Here is a 19,768-nt window from a genome sequence, read left to right on the forward strand (position 1 = left end):
AGCGTTGGACAGACCTCAGCGTGGGAGCCTCTTGTTTTAGTTTCTGTCTGTAGGCAGGGATCAACAAAATGGAGTCGTGGTCAGCTTTTCCGAAAGGGGGGCGGGGCAGGGCCTTATATGCGTCGCGGAAGTTAGAGTAACAATGATCCAAGGTCTTTCCACCCCTGGTTGCGCAATCAATATGCTGATAAAATTTAGGGAGTCTTGTTTTCAGATTAGCCTTGTTAAAATCCCCAGCTACAATGAATGCAGCCTCCGGATAAATCGTTTCCAGTTTGCAGAGAGTTAAATAAAGTTCGTTCAGAGCCATCGATGTGTCTGCTTGGGGGGGGATATATACGGCTGTGATTATAATCGAAGAGAATTCTCTTGGTAGATAATGCGGTCTACATTTGATTGTGAGGAATTCTAAATCAGGTGAACAGAAGGATTTGAGTTCCTGTATGTTTCTTTCATCACACCATGTCACGTTGGCCATGAGGCATACGCCCCCGCCCCTCTTCTTACCAGAAAGATGTTTGTTTCTGTCAGCGCGATGCGTGGAGAAACCCGTTGGCTGCACCGCTTCGGATAGAGTCTCTCCAGTGAGCCATGTTTCAGTGAAGCAAAGGACGTTACAGTCTCTGATGTCCCTCTGGAATGCTACCCTTGCTCGGATTTCATCAACCTTGTTGTCAAGAGACTGGACATTGGCAAGAAGAATGCTAGGGAGTGGTGCACGGTGTGCCCGTCTCCGGAGTCTGACCAGAAGACCGCCTCGTTTCCCTCTCTTTCGGAGTCGTGTTTTTGGGTCGCTGCATAGGATCCACTCCGTTGTCCTGTTTGTAAGGCAGAACACAGGATCCGCGTCGCGAAAAACATATTCTTGGTCGTACTGATGGTGAGTTGACGCTGATCTTATATTCAGTAGTTCTTCTCGACTGTATGTAATGAAACCTAAGATGACCTGGGGTACTAATGTAAGAAATAACACGTAAAAAAACAAAATAGTGCATAGTTTCCTAGGAACGCGAAGCGAGGCGGCCATCTCTGTCGGCGCCGGAAGTCATGTTACTGTATGTACTCCCTAGTAAGTGACTCACGCATAGCCTGTCATGTGCGCATTACGTTTCAGACGTACTAGACAGACTAACGGCTGATATGACTTAGCACGCACAACATAATCACTCACATAATGAGTCCACATCAGGTCAAATTCAATGTTGATGTACATTAAGTATAAACGTCCACAAATGAATTTGAGTAAATTAGATTTTAGTATTTTGTTTTGAAGCTGATGTTTTGATTAGAACCAATATTCTCTGTGTCGGTGGTAATAGGGTTGTTTTTGTACATTTTTCAAACCATCCCACAGGTAAACCCGCTTGACAAAAGACTGCAAACAGATTGTCCCGTTTTCATGAGGAAAAATAAAAACCTGGCGGTTTACATTCTGCGGTGCAGCGTACCATCTCTCTCCTCTCTCCCCGGCGTTATTATTAAACCTAGTTGAGAAAAACACAAGGGAGAGAAGGAATCCAAGGTCTCATTGAAACCTGGCAGAATAATAAGACATGCGTTCTAAGTTTCGTGTTCTAAGATCACTTGTTCTGCCTGAGGATGAACGACGTGTCGAACTGTGAAAATGTTCCCATGCAGCGAGACGGTTCCAGTGAGACAGGTAGGCAGTGAGATCATGAGTGGGTTGCAGGGCTGCCCAATCGAGTTCAACTGTAGACATCATCTATCAGACCCTTCATCGCTAAACCCCTCTCCAACACCACAACCCCTCAATATTATGACTATACTGCTACCTACTGTACTGGTGGGATGAGTTTCGGTGTTGAATGAAAATGGCTGAATGAATGTTAGTATAGGAATACAGCTTGCACTCTTTGTTGCAGGGATCGTAAATGCTTGTGTTTATTAACTGACACTTTTAATATTCTGGATAATAAAAGTATTATCAGAGTTTTCGTTGAGGCTATGTCATCATTATAGCATAGTTAATGTGCAATGTTTTAGCTTAACATTTGTGTGGAATCCGTTGATGCGTTGGATACCAGATAACGTTAAAAGAATTGGGCGAAAACATTGCTTGGTAGGCGGGGGCGAAGGACACTGCGTACAGGTGTCCTATCCAAATAGCTAGCTACTTCACTCGCCGTAACCTTAACTGCAGTGTTGCCAACTCCTCAGTAAGGAAAGTAGCTATTGGCTGTCCTATAAGTCGCTAAATGACGTCATCACCTAATTTGCATAATTGGCCATGTGCATGTAATTGTGATGGACCCTGTAGGAGAGAGGAATAACATCATGGGAGAGACAAAAAGTAAGTAAAAAAGACGCTAAATATGTTTAGAACTACAAATGAGCAAGCTGCAGAGAGTGGCACACACAGTGAATAAGAACCAGATATTTGAGGGAATACTCCTCCTTCAGCACTTTATGGACCCCATTGTTAATCCCCGTCATAACGGAGGAATTGTCAGTCCCTATCCCCAGGAGTTTCTTCTTTTTAAGACAACACGTCTCGAGGAAAGCCACAACAGCACGGGCTATAGATTTGGCATCTCCTCCCTCCAACTCAACAAGGCCCAGAAATGTTGATGTTGACAATTGTCTGCTTGGTGTCGCTAAAGTACCTTATCACAACCCCCAGGTACTTAGAAACACTTACATCCGTGGACTCATTGAGGAGGAGGCTGAAACGCTGGTCACCCACATTTGCAACCAACTTTTTCAGTAACTATGGTGCTAGAACACCATTAACCATTTCTGTGCACTTTGTCCTGTGCATTTTGAAGTGGGTAGCAGCAGTGGAGTCTGAGAAAGCATGATAGTGTAACCGGTGCTGTACTGCACCGCTGAAACTCTGCATTGTGTGTGGTTGATTGAGACTATAGACGTGGACTTTTGGAGATCAGGTAGTTTTAATCAAGCAGAACTGACTCTCTGCATCCTGCATCTGCATCCAAAAGGAAATAAAACATTTGTAGAGCCACATGTTCTGAGAATCGTCGCCTCTCATTGCATCAAAATTATTTTTGAATACAACAATTTGTACAGCCTCTCCTTATTATACATAACATATTTTACATAGATAAAACCACATACCTGCATCCAAAAGGAAATAAAACATTTGTAGAGCCACATATGTTCTGCGAATCGTCGCCTCTTTCTACAACAGATGCACAATAGGAGGGACTGGGATCATTCGAGGAGCTAGCCATCGTTCACACATACAATAGCCTGCTAATACCTTAGCTGGCTATTAATCAGATGTTGAATTCAGAATGTTGATATCATCCTAAAAAAGTACAATTACAAGTGCATCTTAACAATACCATCCACTTATGAGTTATCTGTAAATATACATCATTATTCATGAACAAAACACTGTGTGTATGACTTTGTACTTAAAAGAATCAAACTTTTCTGAAGACAACAGAAAAAGCGTGCCAACCTCTCATAGTGCATCAAAATGATTTGAGCACGCAGGGCAGAATGGAAGTACACACTCCCCTACTCCCAGGATGCAGGCATGCATAATAACAAATCAACATGACATATTAATATATGAACCTGGTGAAATTCACATAGTACTTTAACAACTGTTACAATAGCTAATGCCATGGTGGTCGCTTGTTTTGGGTGGAATGTTATAAGTCTTTGCCTTTTGATTATGTTTTTTGAGTTGTCATGTGTTTTTTTACATCACTAAGTTTGGCGTAGAAATCAGCCTTACAATACAGGCAGGATGCCCGTGTATCATCTCCAATAAACGGCTTCAACCAGCCTTTGAATTCAGGGTTTGATTCCCACTCCTTTCTGTATTTTTGAATGTACAGTTGATGATGAGCATGATGAGCTAGCCAGCTAGATGTTTAGTTTATGTCACAAAGAGGCACACACACTGTGGATAAGGTGAGTAAATGACTGAGGCTGTGTGAGTCAAATGCAGCGATTTATTTTTGTGCAGTGATTTATTTTAGGCAAAGAACATTTTAAATTTACATCCCACCCTGAATGTAAGCCAGGGCGGGATCAGCCAGCGGTGGCTTCCCACATGCGCGATTAATTTGCAGTTTGGACGGGAGGGGTGACCATCTCCTGCTCTGACTGCAGCTGGGGGACTATTGCGAGAGGACTGGGACGCCTGTGAGGGCTTTGGGACGGGGGTGGGGCCCGCGGCAGCACTCGCTGCTCGTTGAGAAGAGTAAGAACGATACGTGCTTTCACGTCAGTCTCCAACTACTTCCGGCGCCGACAGAGATGGCCGCCTCGCTTCGCGTTCCTAGGAAACTATGCAGTTTTTGGTTTTTTTACGTGTTATTTCTTACATTAGTACCCCAGGTCATTACATACAGTCGAGAAGAACTACTGAATATAAGATCAGCGTCAACTCGCCATCAGTACGACCAAGAATATGTTTTTCGGGACGCGGCTCCTGTGTTCTGCCTTACAAACAGGACAACGGAGCGGATCCCATGCAGCGACCCAAAAAAACGACTCAGAAAAAGAGGGAAACGAGGCGGTCTTCTGGTCAGACTCCGGAGACGGGCACACCGTGCACCACTCCCTAGCATTCTTCTTGCCACTGTCCAGTCTCTTGACAACAAGGTTGATGAAATCCGAGCAAGGGTAGCATTCCAGAGGGACATCAGAGACTGTAACGTTCTTTGCTTCACGGAAACGTGGCTCACTGGAGAGACGCTATCCGAGGCGGTGCAGCCAACGGAGACAGAACGCAGACAGAAACAAACATCTTTCTGGTAAGAAGAGGGGCGGGGGCGTATGCCTTATGGCTAACGTGACATGGTGTGATGAAAGAAACATACAGGAACTCAAATCCTTCTGTTCACCTGATTTAGAATTCCTCACAATCAAATGTAGACCGCATTATCTACCAAGATAATTCTCTTCGATTATAATCACAGCCGTATATATCCCCCCCCCCCCAAGCAGACACATCGATGGCTCTGAATGAACTTTATTTGACTCTTTGCAAACTGGAAACCATTTATCCGGAGGCTGCATTCATTGTAGCTGGGGATTTTAACAAGGCTAATCTGAAAACAAGACTCCCTAAATTTGATCAGCATATCGATTGCGCAACCAGGGGTGGAAAGACCTTGGATCATTGTTACTCTAACTTCCGCGACGCATATAAGGCCCTGCCCCGCCCCCCTTTCGGAAAAGCTGACCACGACTCCATTTTGTTGATCCCTGCCTACAGACAGAAACTAAAACAAGAGGCTCCCACGCTGAGGTCTGTCCAACGCTGGTCCGACCAAGCTGACTCCACACTCCAAGACTGCTTCCATCACGTGGACTGGGACATGTTTCGTATTGCGTCAGACAACAACATTGACGAATACGCTGATTCGGTGTGCGAGTTCATTAGAACGTGCGTTGAAGATGTCGTTCCCATAGCAACGATTAAAACATTCCCTAACCAGAAACCGTGGATTGATGGCAGCATTCGCGTGAAACTGAAAGCGCGAACCACTGCTTTTAATCAGGGCAAGGTGTCTGGTAACATGACCGAATACAAACAGTGCAGCTATTCCCTCCGCAAGGCTATCAAACAAGCTAAGCGTCAGTACAGAGACAAAGTAGAATCTCAATTCAACGGCTCAGAGAGGCATGTGGCAGGGTCTACAGTCAATCACAGATTACAGGAAAAAATCCAGCCCAGTCACGGACCAGGATGTCCTGCTCCCAGGCAGACTAAATCACTTTTTTGCCCGCTTTGAGGACAATACAGTGCCACTGACACGGCCTGCAACGAAAACATGCGGTCTCTCCTTCACTGCAGCCGAGGTGAGTAAGACATTTAAACGTGTTAACCCTCGCAGGGCTGCAGGCCCAGACGGCATCCCCAGCCGCGCCCTCAGAGCATGCGCAGACCAGCTGGCCGGTGTGTTTACGGACATATTCAATCAATCCCTATACCAGTCTGCTGTTCCCACATGCTTCAAGAGGGCCACCATTGTTCCTGTTCCCAAGAAAGCTAAGGTAACTGAGCTAAACGACTACCGCCCCGTAGCACTCACATCCGTCATCATGAAGTGCTTTGAGAGACTAGTCAAGGACCATATCACCTCCACCCTACCTGACACCCTAGACCCACTCCAATTTGCTTACCGCCCAAATAGGTGCACAGACGATGCAATCTCAACCACACTGCACACTGCCCTAACCCATCTGGACAAGAGGAATACCTATGTGAGAATGCTGTTCATTGACTACAGCTCGGCATTCAACACCATAGTACCCTCCAAGCTCGTCATCAAGCTCGAGACCCTGGGTCTCGACCCCGCCCTGTGCAACTGGGTACTGGACTTCCTGACGGGCCGCCCCCAGGTGGTGAGGGTAGGCAACAACATCTCCTCCCCGCTGATCCTCAACACTGGGGCCCCACAAGGGTGCGTTCTGAGCCCTCTCCTGTACTCCCTGTTCACCCACGACTGCGTGGCCACGCACGCCTCCAACTCAATCATCAAGTTTGCGGACGACACAACAGTGGTAGGCTTGATTACCAACAACGACTAGACGGCCTACAGGGAGGAGGTGAGGGCCCTCGGAGTGTGGTGTCAGGAAAATAACCTCACACTCAACGTCAACAAAACTAAGGAGATGATTGTGGACTTCAGGAAACAGCAGAGGGAACACCCCCCTATCCACATCGATGGAACAGTAGTGGAGAGGGTAGCAAGTTTTAAGTTCCTCGGCATACACATCACAGACAAACTGAATTGGTCCACTCACACAGACAGCATTGTGAAGAAGGCGCAGCAGCGCCTCTTCAACCTCAGGAAGCTGAAGAAATTCGGCTTGTCACCAAAAGCACACACAAACTTCTACAGATGCACAATCGAGAGCATCCTGGCGGGCTGTATCACCGCCTGGTACGGCAACTGCTCCGCCCTCAACCGTAAGGCTCTCCAGAGGGTAGTGAGGTCTGCACAACGCATCACCGGGGGCAAACTACCTGCCCTCCAGGATACCTACACCACCCGATGTCACAGGAAGGCCATAAAGATCATCAAGGACAACAACCACCCGAGCCACTGCCTGTTCACCCCGCTATCATCCAGAAGGCGAGGTCAGTACAGGTGCATCAAAGCTGGGACCGAGAGACTGAAAAACAGCTTCTATCTCAAGGCCATCAGACTGTTAAACAGCCACCACTAACATTGAGTGGCTGCTGCCAACACACTGACACTGACTCAACTCCAGCCACTTTAATAATGGGAATTGATGGGAAATGATGTAAATATATCACTAGCCACTTTAAACAATGCTACCTTATATAATGTTACTTACCCTACATTATTCATCTCATATGCATACGTATATACTGTACTCTATATCATCGACTGTATCCTTATGTAATACATGTATCACTAGCCACTTTAACTATGCCACTTTGTTTACATACTCATCTCATATGTATATACTGTACTCGATACCATCTACTGTATCTTGCCTATGCTGCTCTGTACCATCACTCATTCATATATCCTTATGTACATATTCTTTATCCCCTTACACTGTGTACAAGACAGTAGTTTTGGAATTGTTAGTTAGATTACTTGTTGGATATTACTGCATTGTCGGAACTTGAAGCACAAGCATTTCGCTACACTCGCATTAACATCTGCTAACCATGTGTATGTGACAAATAAAATTTGATTTGATTTGATTTGAAGTGTTCAACAACACCAGAAAAAGTTGCTAGGTTTATCACTAGTCGATTTTTAAAAAATGTGTCGCTAGAGGGGTCTGAATACTCGCTAAATATAGCAACAAAATCGCTAAATTGGCAACACTGGTTAACTGAACTGTGGGAAATCAGTGCTCGGCAGGCGGGGCCGAAGGACACTGTGTACCGTTCATACGTTCATTGTGTATTAATTTTGACTTAAAGTCCGTTGTCAGTAGCTTGGACTCTATCCTCTCTGTGGTAAACAGAAGAAAAAAATCTTAAACTTCATGTGTCAGGCCCGGAAGTGACCGTCCTGGCTTTGGAGAGGGGCCTGAGAGATACAGGGCCTGTTAGATGATATCTGCAGCTAGACCCCTCTTGGGCTGCCATCTCTCATGCATTGGGCATGAGACGCACACATTTGACCCTCTTCTCATGCTCACATGCCACACATCTTAAATCTCACGCACTGAAAAGTACTGCTTTTATTTGTCTAATTAGTCCATTGTATAGTCAGTGAGTTAGCTTTTCAACTGTGACTCCAAATACCTTTGAAATCGGCGCATCTGCGCCTCGAATTTAACATCACGAGCGGAACCTCTATCAATGTCCTGTCCTGCCACAGCACTGTGAACTGAGGCACATTGAATCATATGATTGGTCTAGTTGTGTAAGAGATCAAGGGGATTAGATGCGCGTTTAAAGAAATGCCCCTCAAGATTAGAGGGGAGCCGAAGCGGCTGAATGGAGAGAAAGAACGTATGTCCTCCAATGAGTTTATAAAACTGTAAAAAGAGCAACACGAGTGCTGTTTTCTTGCACATTACACAATGTTGTCAACAAATTAGGTTGCTGTTACTCCCGTCCCTATTGCAAAATGCTGCCTTAAATCAATGTGGTTATTGGTACCTAATGTAGCAGGTTTGAAAGAAATGCCTGAGCATTGTTTCTTTCTTTCTGGTGCTGATATGGAGAAAAAAAAACTGTCGGGGAAGGTTATCTTGTTCTGTTCAACCAATCCAATAAATGTAGAGGAGGAGTTAAGATGGAGTGTCGCCTTGTTAACGTTCAAAAGCAGAAGTCGCGTCACAGGCTCTCTTTCCAATTCCCCTGAAAAACTGATTCACCCGGTTGTTATCAGCCCTCAGTGGGTTGGTGACAAAGGGCCAGGGTTCTGGTAAAGAAGCACGGTTTGGACTGCTCCTACAACTTTGCTTCGGTAGTGCAGTTTAACTGACGCCCAGCCCAGGAAGACAATTTCCATAGACGGCCACAAAGAGAAGTCAAATTTGAACATTCCTAATAAAACACTTTAGTCATCACCTTTGTGCACAAAACATCCATTGAGTTATTCAAATAATTGTCGCTGAGGACAATTTTTCCCATCACTCACAGCAGAAGAAATCATTTTTTTTATTTATCCAATGTCTGCCATATTTTTGGATCACATGTGCGCACTGAGTGTTAGTTCTCGTGTGAAGTTGGACCGTGTAAATCAGATGCAACCCGGATATAGATGGTCCATAAATTGGCGTATGAGAACATCAGTAGGTTAAGCTGAATATAACTCTATTCTCTAGTTTTTATACCTTAGCGGTTGGTGATTGGCATTAGTAGGATAAACTATAGATGGGTTGGTTGTTTAGCAACAAAACCGATGTGTGTGCAACTACGGGGCAAAACAGACAGGGTTGGCTTAGATTGTTGACAACATGTAAACTACATATACAGTGGGGCAAAAAAGTATTTAGTCAGCCACCAATGTTGCAAGTTCTCCCACTTAAAAAGATGAGAGAGAGGCCTGTAACTTTCATCATAGGTACACTTCAACTATGACAGACAAAATGAGGGAAAAAAATCCAGAAAATCACATTGTAGGCAAATTATGGTGGAAAATAAGTATTTGGTCACCTACAAACAAGCAAGATTTCTGGCTCTCACAGACCTGTAACTTCTTCTTTAAGAGGCTCCTCTGTCCTCCACTCGTTACCTGTATTAATGGCCCCTGTTTGAACTTGTTATCAGTATAAAAGACACCTGTCCACAACCTCAAACAGTCACACTCCTAACTCCACTATGGCCAAGACCAAAGAGCTGTCAAAGGACACCAGAAACACAATTGTAGACCTGCACCAGGCTGGGAAGACTGAATCTGCAATAGGTAAGCAGCTTGGTTTGAAGAAATCAACTGTGGGAGCAATTATTAGGAAATGGAAGACATACAAGACCACTGATAATCTCCCTCGATCTGGGGCTTCACGCAAGATCTCACCCCGTGGGGTCAAAATGATCACAAAAAATCCCAGAACCACACGGGGGGACCTAGTGAATGACCTGCAGAGAGCTGGGACCAAAGTAACAAAGCCTACCATCAGTAACACACTACGCCACCAGGGACTCAAATCCTGCAGTGCCAGACGTGTCCCCCTGCTTAAGCCAGTACATGTCCAGGCCAGTCTGAAGTTTGCTAGAGAGCATTTGGATGTTCCAGAAGAAGATTGGGAGAATGGTGTCATCTGACCATATGACAAAATATAACTTTTTGGTAAAAAACTCAACTCGTCGTGTTTGGAAGACAAAGAATGCTGAGTTGCATCCAAAGAACACCATACCTACTGTGAAGCATGGGGGTGGAAACATCATGCTTTGGGGCTGTTTTTCTGCAAAGGCACCAGGACGACTGATCCGTGTAAAGGAAAGAATGAATGGGGCCATGTATCGTGAGATTTTGAGTGAAAACCTCCTTCCATCAGCAAGGACATTGAAGATGATCCCAAACACACCGCCCGGGCAACGAAGGAGTGGCTTCGTAAGAAGCATTTCAAGGTCCTGGAGTGGCCTAGCCAGTCTCCAGATCTCAACCCCATAGAAAATCTTTGGAGGGAGTTGAAAGTCCGTGTTGCCCAGCAACAGCCCCAAAACATCACTGCCCTAGAGGAGGTCTGCATGGAGGAATGGGCCAAAATACCAGCAATAGTGTGTGAAAACCTTGTGAAGACTTACAGAAAACATTTGACCTCTGTCATTGCCAACAAAGGGTATATTAACAAAGTATTGAGAAACTTTTGTAATTGACCAAATACTTATTTTCCACCATAATTTGCAAAAAATTCATTAAAAATCCTACAATGTGATTTTCTGGATTTTCTTTCTCATTTTGTCGGTCATAGTTGAAGTGTACCAATGATGAAAATTACAGGCGTCTTTCATCTTTTTAAGTGGGAGAACTTGCCCAATTGGTGGCTGACTAAATACTTTTTTGCCCCACTGTAGTCTCCTATGTTTATTGAAAACATAAATTAATTAGCATTTGCTGTCTCTCAAATACATTGTTACAGTTAGTGGTTAGCAACAGTGCCTTCGGAAAGTATTCAGACCCCTTGACCCCGTGTGTGTGTGTGTGTGTGTGTGTGTAGGTAAGTAAAGAAATAAAACAGTAAAAAGACATTTAAAAAAAAAAACAGTAGCATGGCTATATACAGACACCGGTTAGTCGGGCCAATTGAGGTAGTATGTACATGAATGTATAGTTAAAGTGACTATGCATATAAGATAAAGAGAGAGAAGCAGCAGCGTAAAAGAGAGGTTGGAGGGGGAACACAATGCAAATAGTCCAGGTAACCATTTGGTTCTGTTCAGGAGTCTTATGGCTTGGGGGTAAAAACTGTTGAGAAGCCTTTTTGTCCTAGACTTGGCACTCCGGTACCGCTTGCCATCGCGGTAGTAGAGAGAACAGTCTATGACTGGGGTGGCTGGGGTCTTTGACAATTTTCAGGGCCTTCCTCTGACACCACCTGGTGTAGAGGTCCTGGATGGCAGGCAGCTTTGCCCCAGTGATGTACTGGGCCGTACGCACTACCCTCTGAAGTGCCTTGCGGTTGGAGGCTGAGGAGCAATTGCAGTACCAGGCAGTGATGCAACCTCGATGTTGCAGCTGTAGAACCTTTTGAGGATCTCAGACCCATGCCAAATCTTTTTAGTTTCCTGAGGGCGAATCGGCTTTGTCGTGCCTTCTTCACGACTGTCTTGGTGTGTTTGGACCATTCTAGTTTGTTGGTGATGTGGACACCAAGGAATTTGAAGCTCTCAACCTGCTCCACTACAGCCCCGTCGATGAGAATGGGGACGTGCTCGGTGCTCCTTTTCCTGTAGTCCACAATCATCTCCTTAGTCTTGGTTACGTTGAGGGATAGGTTGTTATTCTGGCACCAACCGGCCAGGTCTCTGACCTCCTCCCTATAGGCTGTCTCGTGGTTGTCGGTGATCAGGCCTACCACTGTTGTGTCGTCAGCAAACTTAATGATGGTGTTGGAGTCGTGCCTGGCCATGCCTGGTGGGTGAACAGGGAGTACAGGAGGGGACTGAACACGCACCCCTGGGGAGCTCCAGTGTTGAGGATCAGCGTGGCAGATGTCAGGAAGTCCAGGATCCAGTTGCAGAGGGAGGTGTTTAGTCCCAGGTTCCTTAGCTTAGTGATTAGCTTTGAGGGTACTATGGTGTTGAACGCTGAGCTGTAGTCAATGAATAGCATTCTCACATAGGTGTTCCTTTTGTCCAGGTGGGAAAGGGCAGTGTGGAGTGCAATAGAAATTGCATCGTCTGTGGATCTGTTTGGGCGGTATGCCAATTGCAGTGGGTCTAGGATTTCTGAGATAATGGTGTCAGCACATGCCCGGGGCACACGTCCTGGTAATCCATCTGGCTCCGAAGCCTTGTGAATGTTGACCTGTTTAAAGGTCTTACTCACGTCGGCTACGGAGAGCGTGATCACACAGTCATCCAGAACAGCTGATGCTCTCATGCATGCCTCAGTGTTGCTTGCCTCGAAGCGAGTATAGAAATGATTTAGCTTGTCTGGTAGGCTCGTGTCACTGGGCAGCTCGCGGCTGTGCTTCCCTTTGTAGTCTGTTATAGTTTGCAAGCCCTACCACATCCAACGAGTGTCAGAGCCGGTGTAGTATGATTCAGTCTTAGCCCTGACGCCTGTTTGATGGTTCGTCGCAGGGCATAGCGGGATTTCTTGTAAGCTTCTGGGTTAGAGTCCCGCATCTTGAAAGCGGCAGCTCTACCCTTTAGCTCAGTGCGAATGTTGCCTGTCATCCATGGCTTCTGGTTGGGGTATGTACGTACAGTCACTGTGGGGATGACGTCCTCAATGCACTTATTGATTTACCAAATGGAGGGCGAGGGAGAGCTTTGTACACGTCTCTGTGTGGAGTACATGTGATCTAGAATTATTTTCCCTCTGGTTGCACATTTAACATGTTGATAGAGATTTGGTAGAACTGATTTAAGTCTCCGGCCATTAGGAGCGCCGCCTCTGGGTGAGTGGTTACCTGCTTGCTTATTTCCTTATACAGCAGGTTGAGTGTGGTAAATAAACAGCCACGAAAAGTATAGCTGAGAACTCTCTAGTCAAGTAGTTTGGCCTGCAATTTATCACAATATACTCTACTTCAGGCAAGCAAAATCTAGAGACTTCCTTAGATTTCGTGCACCAGCTGTTTTTTACAAATATGCACAGACCGCCCCCCCCCTCGTCTTACTGGAGTGTGCTGTTCTATCCTGCCCGCGCAGCGTGTATCCCACTAGCTGAATATCCATGTCGTCATTCAGCCACGATTCCGTGAAACATAGGATATTACAGTTTTTGATGTCCCGTTGGTAGGATATTCGTGATCGTACCTCATCTAGTTTATTGTCCAATGATTGCACGTTGGCGAGTAATATTGATGGTAACGGCAGCTTTCCTAGTTGCCTTATGCGGGTCCAGGCGAGGCATCCGGCTCTTCTTCCTCTGCGTCGCTTCCTTTTGCGAATAATTGGGATGTCTGCCCTGTGGGGTGTTTGGAGAATATTGTGTGAGTCCTGCTTGCTGTTGTTGTTGTTGTTGTTGACAAAATCTTTGTCTAATCCGAGGTGAGTGATCGCTGTCCTGATATCTAGAAGCTATTTTCTGCCGTAAGATACGGTTGCAGAAACATTATGTACAAAATAATTTACAAAAAAACCCCCCACATAAATAGCATAATTGGTTAGGAGACCGTAAAACGGTGGCCATCTCCTGTGGCGCCATATTTAGTCATATTCCATTGTTAGTAATATTCCAAACAGGATGTACCCATGACTAAAACCATTCAACACTGGTCTGACCAATCGGAATCCACGCTTCAAGATTGTTTTGATCACACGGACTGGGAAATGTTCCTGGAAGCCTCAGAGAATAACATTTGTTTATACGCTGACTGGGTGAGTGAGTTTATAAGGAAGTGCATTGGAAATGTTGTACCCACTGTGACTATTAAAACCTACCCTAACCAGAAATCGTGGATTCGCGCAAAAATGAAAGCGCGAACCACCACATTCAACCATGGCAAGATGTCGGAGAATATGGCCAAATATAAACAGTGTAGTTATTCCCTCCACAAGGCAATCAAGCAAGTGAAATGTCGGTATAGGGATGAAGTGGAGTCGCAATTCAAAAGCTCAGACAGTATGTGGCAGGGTCTACAGGCAATTACGGACTTAGCCACGTCACGGATACCGACGTCTTGCTTACAGACAAACTAAACACCTTCTTTGCCCACTTTGAGGATAATACAGTGCCAATGACACGGCCAGCTACCAAGGACTGCGGCCACTCCCTCTTCTTCTCTGTGGCCGACCACATTATCTCCAAAAATAATTATCTTTGATTATAGTCACAGCCGTGTGAATATTTTCCCACTTTGAGGATAATACCATGCCACCGACTCTCCCCCCTCTCCTTCTCTGTGGCCGATGTGAGTAAGACATTTAAACATGTTAACACTCGCAAGGCTGCTGGCCCAGATGGCATGACTAGCTGTGTCCTTAGAGCATGCACAGACCAGCTGTCTGGTGTGTTTACGGACATATTCAATCGCTCCCTATCCCAGTCTGGTGTCCCTACTTCAAGATGGCAATCATTGTTCCTGTACCAAAGAAGGCAAAGACTGAACTAAATGACTATCGCTCCGTAGCACTCACTTCTGTCATCATGAAGTGCTTTGAGAGACTAGTCAAGGATCAAATCACCTCCACCTTACCTGCCACCATAGACCAACATCAGTTTGCATACCACCCCAACATGTCCACTGACGATGCAATCACCATCACACTGCACAGTGCCCTATCCCATCTGGACAAGAGGAATACCTATGTACGAATGCTATTCAGACTACAGCTCAGCATTCAACACCATAGTACCCTCCACGCTCATCATTAAGCTTAAGGCCCTGGGTCTCAACCCCGCCCTGTGCAATTGGGTCCTGGACTTTCTGACGGGCCGACCCCAGGTGATGAAGGTAGGAAACAACATCTCCAATCTCAATTTCAAAAAAACTGTTTTTGCTTTCTCATTATGGGGTACTGTATGTAGATTGCTGAGGATTTGTATTTATTTAATCCATGTTAGAATAAGGCTGTAATGTAACAAAATGTGGAAAAAGTCAAGGGGTCTGAATATTTTTCGAATAGCACCGTAGCTGGCTAATTTTAGACATATTAGTATCAGTCAAAACCACTCAAAACAAGACATGGTATAAAGAACCAAATAAAACTAGCTGAAATGAGCCACCTACGATTCCCCACATTGCAGCTTCTTGTCATTACATATCTGATATGCCTACTTGTGTCTTAGAAAATGAATTGAAAGGAGGCTATGTATGTTTGCCGCCATTCATGGACAGTGTTGAATAAGTCATACAAATAAGCATTGGATAGTAAATACTTCAGGCATCAAATATCATGTTTTGACATTTCTGTACTGTGAACATGCTAGGCAAAGGTGGTAGGGTGACTCACAACTCATAAACACATCATATTTTGTCTATGTAGAGTAAGATGATGGCAAGGACCTTCAACTAGTAGGCCTCAACCACCTGAATATTGATCATTAGATTTATCTTGAAGGTTGGTTGATTTGGAGAAATGAATAATTATAACATAACATTTTCAAACACAGAGCAAAACTCTGTTTTCTTTTCCACTGAGACCCCCACACCAGTTGGTCACCGGTGTTTTAGGTTAACGTGAGCTCTAGTGTAATTGTGTTTTCCACCAGGAGTCTGACACGAAAGACTTGGTGGGAGCATAATCAACAGCGTCTGCATCAATCAAGACAATTGCTTTGTGAGAAGGTGCTAAAGTTCACAGTTAGCCATTGTTATGTAAATGAGAGCTGAAAAGTACCCAGGGGCTTGGCCCCAAGTCAGGGCAGGTCTGCCAGAGCCATGGCCCAGTGAGACACAGGTGCCAGTCTACGTAGATGGAAACAGAAAAGTATTTTGGGTAAAACACCAGGGTAAATCCTCAATTGGAACTCCGAATATATGAGGGGTGGCCAGCCCTTATGGAGAGCAAGCAGGATTTTCTTCCAGACCTATTTTAAAGAGATAGTTTGCCCAAATTACAAATGTACATGCTTGCTTCCTTACCTTGAAAGCAGCCTATGGACAAGGATAGACTGCAATCTATGCTTTGGTTACCTACTGCCATCGACCACTAATATGAGTATTTCCTGTGCAAAGCATTGGTGTAGTGTTAACATGCCACATAACTCCCCACCTAAGAACAGGGATCAATCTCTACGTCCAACCTTCCCACTGTCTCCCCATCTAATTTCCTTACTGTTTAAATAAAGTGTAAAAACATATATATTAAAAAACTAATAATAAATATATTTTTTAAAATTAGCATACTTTAAATGTAATCTTGTCCAGGGGTTGTGCCAGGGGGCAATACAATTCACAATAGCAAATCTCACACCAAGCGGTCTTCAAAAATTGCCAGCAGCTGGGTTGAATAGTTGGATACTGTCCTCTTGTGGATGAAGATACAAGCTACAGCACATGTACATTCTTTCCTGTTATTTATTATTTGACCCTGCTGGTCATCTATGAATGTTTGAACATCTTGAAGAACAATCTGGCCTTAATGGCCATGTACTCTTATAATCTCCACCCGACACAGCCAGAAGAGGACTGGCCTCTCTCTTGGTTTCTTCCTAGGCTCCTGCCTTTTTAAGGAGTTTTTCCTAGCCACAGTGCTTCTACATCTGCATTGCTCTCTGTTTGGGGTTTTATGCTAGGATTCACATCTGCAGATGTGAAATGAGCTTTATAAATACATTTGATTGATTGATTGTTATTTCCTCCCAGATCTATGGAAGCTCGTTCCTGCCACCAAAATAAAGAAATCTGATTAGGAGGTCTGAGATAGTAAGTCGGTATTATGAGATAGTAAGTCGGTATAATGAGATAGTAAGTCATAATTATGAGATAGTATATCATTATGAGATAGTCAGTCTTTATTTGGTAAACAGCTGAGGAATGGGACAGGAGAAATGTAACCACTCTCAAATACATAGATGCAAGGACTAACTATCCATTATATCAAAATGATAGATTTAACCAGGTTTTGAAGCTATACAGGGTTTGTTTACAATAACATTGTTTACAAACAATGAAATAAAAAAAAAGCTTATATTTTGGGTTCTGATGGGGTAAGACCGTTGATCATGAGGCATTTCAAAGTTACATTTTTTAAGAATCAATGGCTTCATATTAATAATTTAAAAGTACAAAAAATGGATGTACAAATCCCAGATTGCACTTTTAATGGATTTAATTGCATTAATGAATTCATTAAATCTGATGTCATCCAGATGTCATCAAACAGGCACCAACCCACATCAACAAAACTCTCCAATCCATTAATATGGAACAATATCCCCACAATACAGTCCCTTCAGAAAGTATTCATCCCCCTTGACTTTTTCCACATTTTGTTGTGTCACTGTCCTGAATTTAAAATAGATTAAACTGAGATTTTGTGTCACTGGCCTACACACAATACCCTGTGATGTCAATGTGAAATTATGTTTTTAGAAATGTTTGCAAATGAATAAAAAATGAAAAGCTGAAATGTCTTGAGTCAATAAGTAGCTGGCAAGTCTGTTTGTTTGGTTACCTCCACAACTACTGTAGCTATCTGGTAAACTTGCTAGCTACTTCAGTGGATGTTGAACACATATCTACCGGCAAATGAACACGTCTAGTAGCAAACGTGTAAAATTATAGCAGTGGGATGAGCGGGATAATCAACTATGTGTTCTCTGGAAAGAATGCAACTCCGTGGAAGGGTGAGCGCCACGCTGCTAGGTTAGCACCACGTCATGCATTATTGTCCATAGAACGCATAGCCCCTCATTGATTATCCCTTACATATACCAGTTGTTAGTGTGGTTAGTGTGGTCTAAATGAATCAGTCAGATCACCAATAAGGCCAGAAGCTTACTTGTTGGAAGCACATTGGACATTGGTCAGGACTGTGAAGTTGTTTCTTACACTTCGAAGGCTTGCGAGGACCTGGAGCGAAAGAGAACACATTCATCCATTTTGAATAGCACACAGGACAGTACCGGGTCACTGGGCTGGGTTTCTCAAAGTGGTCTGAATGTAGCTGTGCTACAGTACAGAATTGAGGAAAAGGACAGATGTGGTGGGATTAGAATATAATTACCTGAGCAAAAGGCGTTACTATCAAGTCATCACCATGTCTGTAAACACAAACAAAAACATGTCAGCAACACATCGTCAACATAATTAAGAAAGCATTTATAACTGTACCATGAACACATATCAGGGTGAATGGGCTCCATCAGTCCATTGGTTCAACACCAGGGGCAAGAATGTTACTTTAAACCACATCTAAGGAGGTAGTCATTATGAAAGTATGTGTCAAGTTAGTTACTGGGCCAAGTCTGGGCGAGTGACGAAAGTCCCAATTCCCTAAACTCTGCCTGTAGTTCAGCCATGGAGACCGACCGACTCCACAGGCAAATCACAATCAGATCAGAGCTCAAATGGCCTTTTGCATGATAGGCCCATTGCTACATCAGTGCCAAAATAGGACTTCGTCACATAAAGTCGTTAAGCAATAAGAACCAGTTACACTCTGACGTGACTAAATATCCCCAGAATTCACTTAGGTAACATAGAGGAAGTAAGTAACACTTGTTCTACTGGAATGTAATGTTGTTAGGTCAAACACTGGATGTTCCTTGTTAAAGGACTTTCCACTTCTTTCAACTGCTCTGTTTCTGGAGTAATACGGTCTTTAAGATTTTCTATCATCGGCTGACTCTGTCATTATATTTGGTCATTTCGGGTTACAAATTAGCCTCTTTTGGAGCACTTTTTCCACTCATCACTATTAGTGGTAGTAGTTTCCATAGAAACGGGTGTCATGTGATGTACCTCTGTACCAGGGGACATGGATCAAACACAATGGAACACATATTCAGATCACTTCATGGTGTGTGTGTGTGTGTGTATCTGTATGTGTGTGTGTACATGTATGTGTGGTGCGTGAAAACATACAGTTCAGATGCAATGGATGAGTTGCGGGACATGGACTTGGGCGAGAGGTCGTAGTCGCTGTCTGAGCGGTACAGGAAGGACTCTCTGCGTTGGTTGTGTCCGGGGAAATTGGTGTGTAGAACCAGGCCTGACCCGGGAGAGGCCGAAGGGTCCAATGGACTACAGCTGGCTGAAGGGCCATTCTCCACATCAAAGCTGCAACACAACACAGAGACAACAATGTTAGTAACACAATTACTACATGTTTTCTACTGGTCCTTTGTGGCTCAGCCGGTAGAATAGGGCGCTTGCAACACCGAGGGTTCGATCCTGCAAGTTGCTTTGGATAAAAGTGTCTCCTAAATGGGATTTATTATCTTTAATACTTTGCGCCTGCCTGTCCTTGTATGTGCAACTCACTGACACCACAAATGAATATGTTCCTTTGGGAAATAAAAGTTGATCTAAATCTAAAAGTTTCAAGGTCTTGACAAAAGTCTAGACTACAATACGTAGATGGCCTAACATACCCATGACAAAGAGCATGAGCATGGATGTCACGAATTACTAAGGTGGGTGGAATCAGGCGCAGAGAGCAGGTTTCAGTTACTTGTCAGTTTATTCTCCGGCGCACAAACAAGGGTCACGCCAACACACAGGGCGAATAAAATACCCAGCCCTAACACAGGACCAA

At 44.3% G+C, this 19,768-nt stretch overlaps 1 protein-coding gene across 2 annotated transcripts in view; it reads right to left on the reverse strand.

The window, feature by feature from the left end:
* Window positions 1-19,768, reverse strand: part of LOC139406795 (3',5'-cyclic-AMP phosphodiesterase 4B-like) — a 171,028-nt gene that overhangs the window by 58,928 nt on the left and 92,332 nt on the right. For both annotated transcript variants that reach the window (XM_071149833.1, XM_071149834.1), the window contains exons 2-4: window positions 19,096-19,290; window positions 18,236-18,272; window positions 18,011-18,081 (exon numbers count right to left, since the gene is read on the reverse strand). In XM_071149833.1, coding sequence (XP_071005934.1) covers window positions 18,011-18,081; window positions 18,236-18,272; window positions 19,096-19,290 — 303 coding nt within the window. The remainder of the gene's footprint in view (window positions 1-18,010; window positions 18,082-18,235; window positions 18,273-19,095; window positions 19,291-19,768) is intronic.

The sequence above is a fragment of the Oncorhynchus clarkii genome, chromosome 4 (assembly GCF_045791955.1).
Source record: "Oncorhynchus clarkii lewisi isolate Uvic-CL-2024 chromosome 4, UVic_Ocla_1.0, whole genome shotgun sequence".
Classification (NCBI taxonomy): domain Eukaryota; kingdom Metazoa; phylum Chordata; class Actinopteri; order Salmoniformes; family Salmonidae; genus Oncorhynchus; species Oncorhynchus clarkii.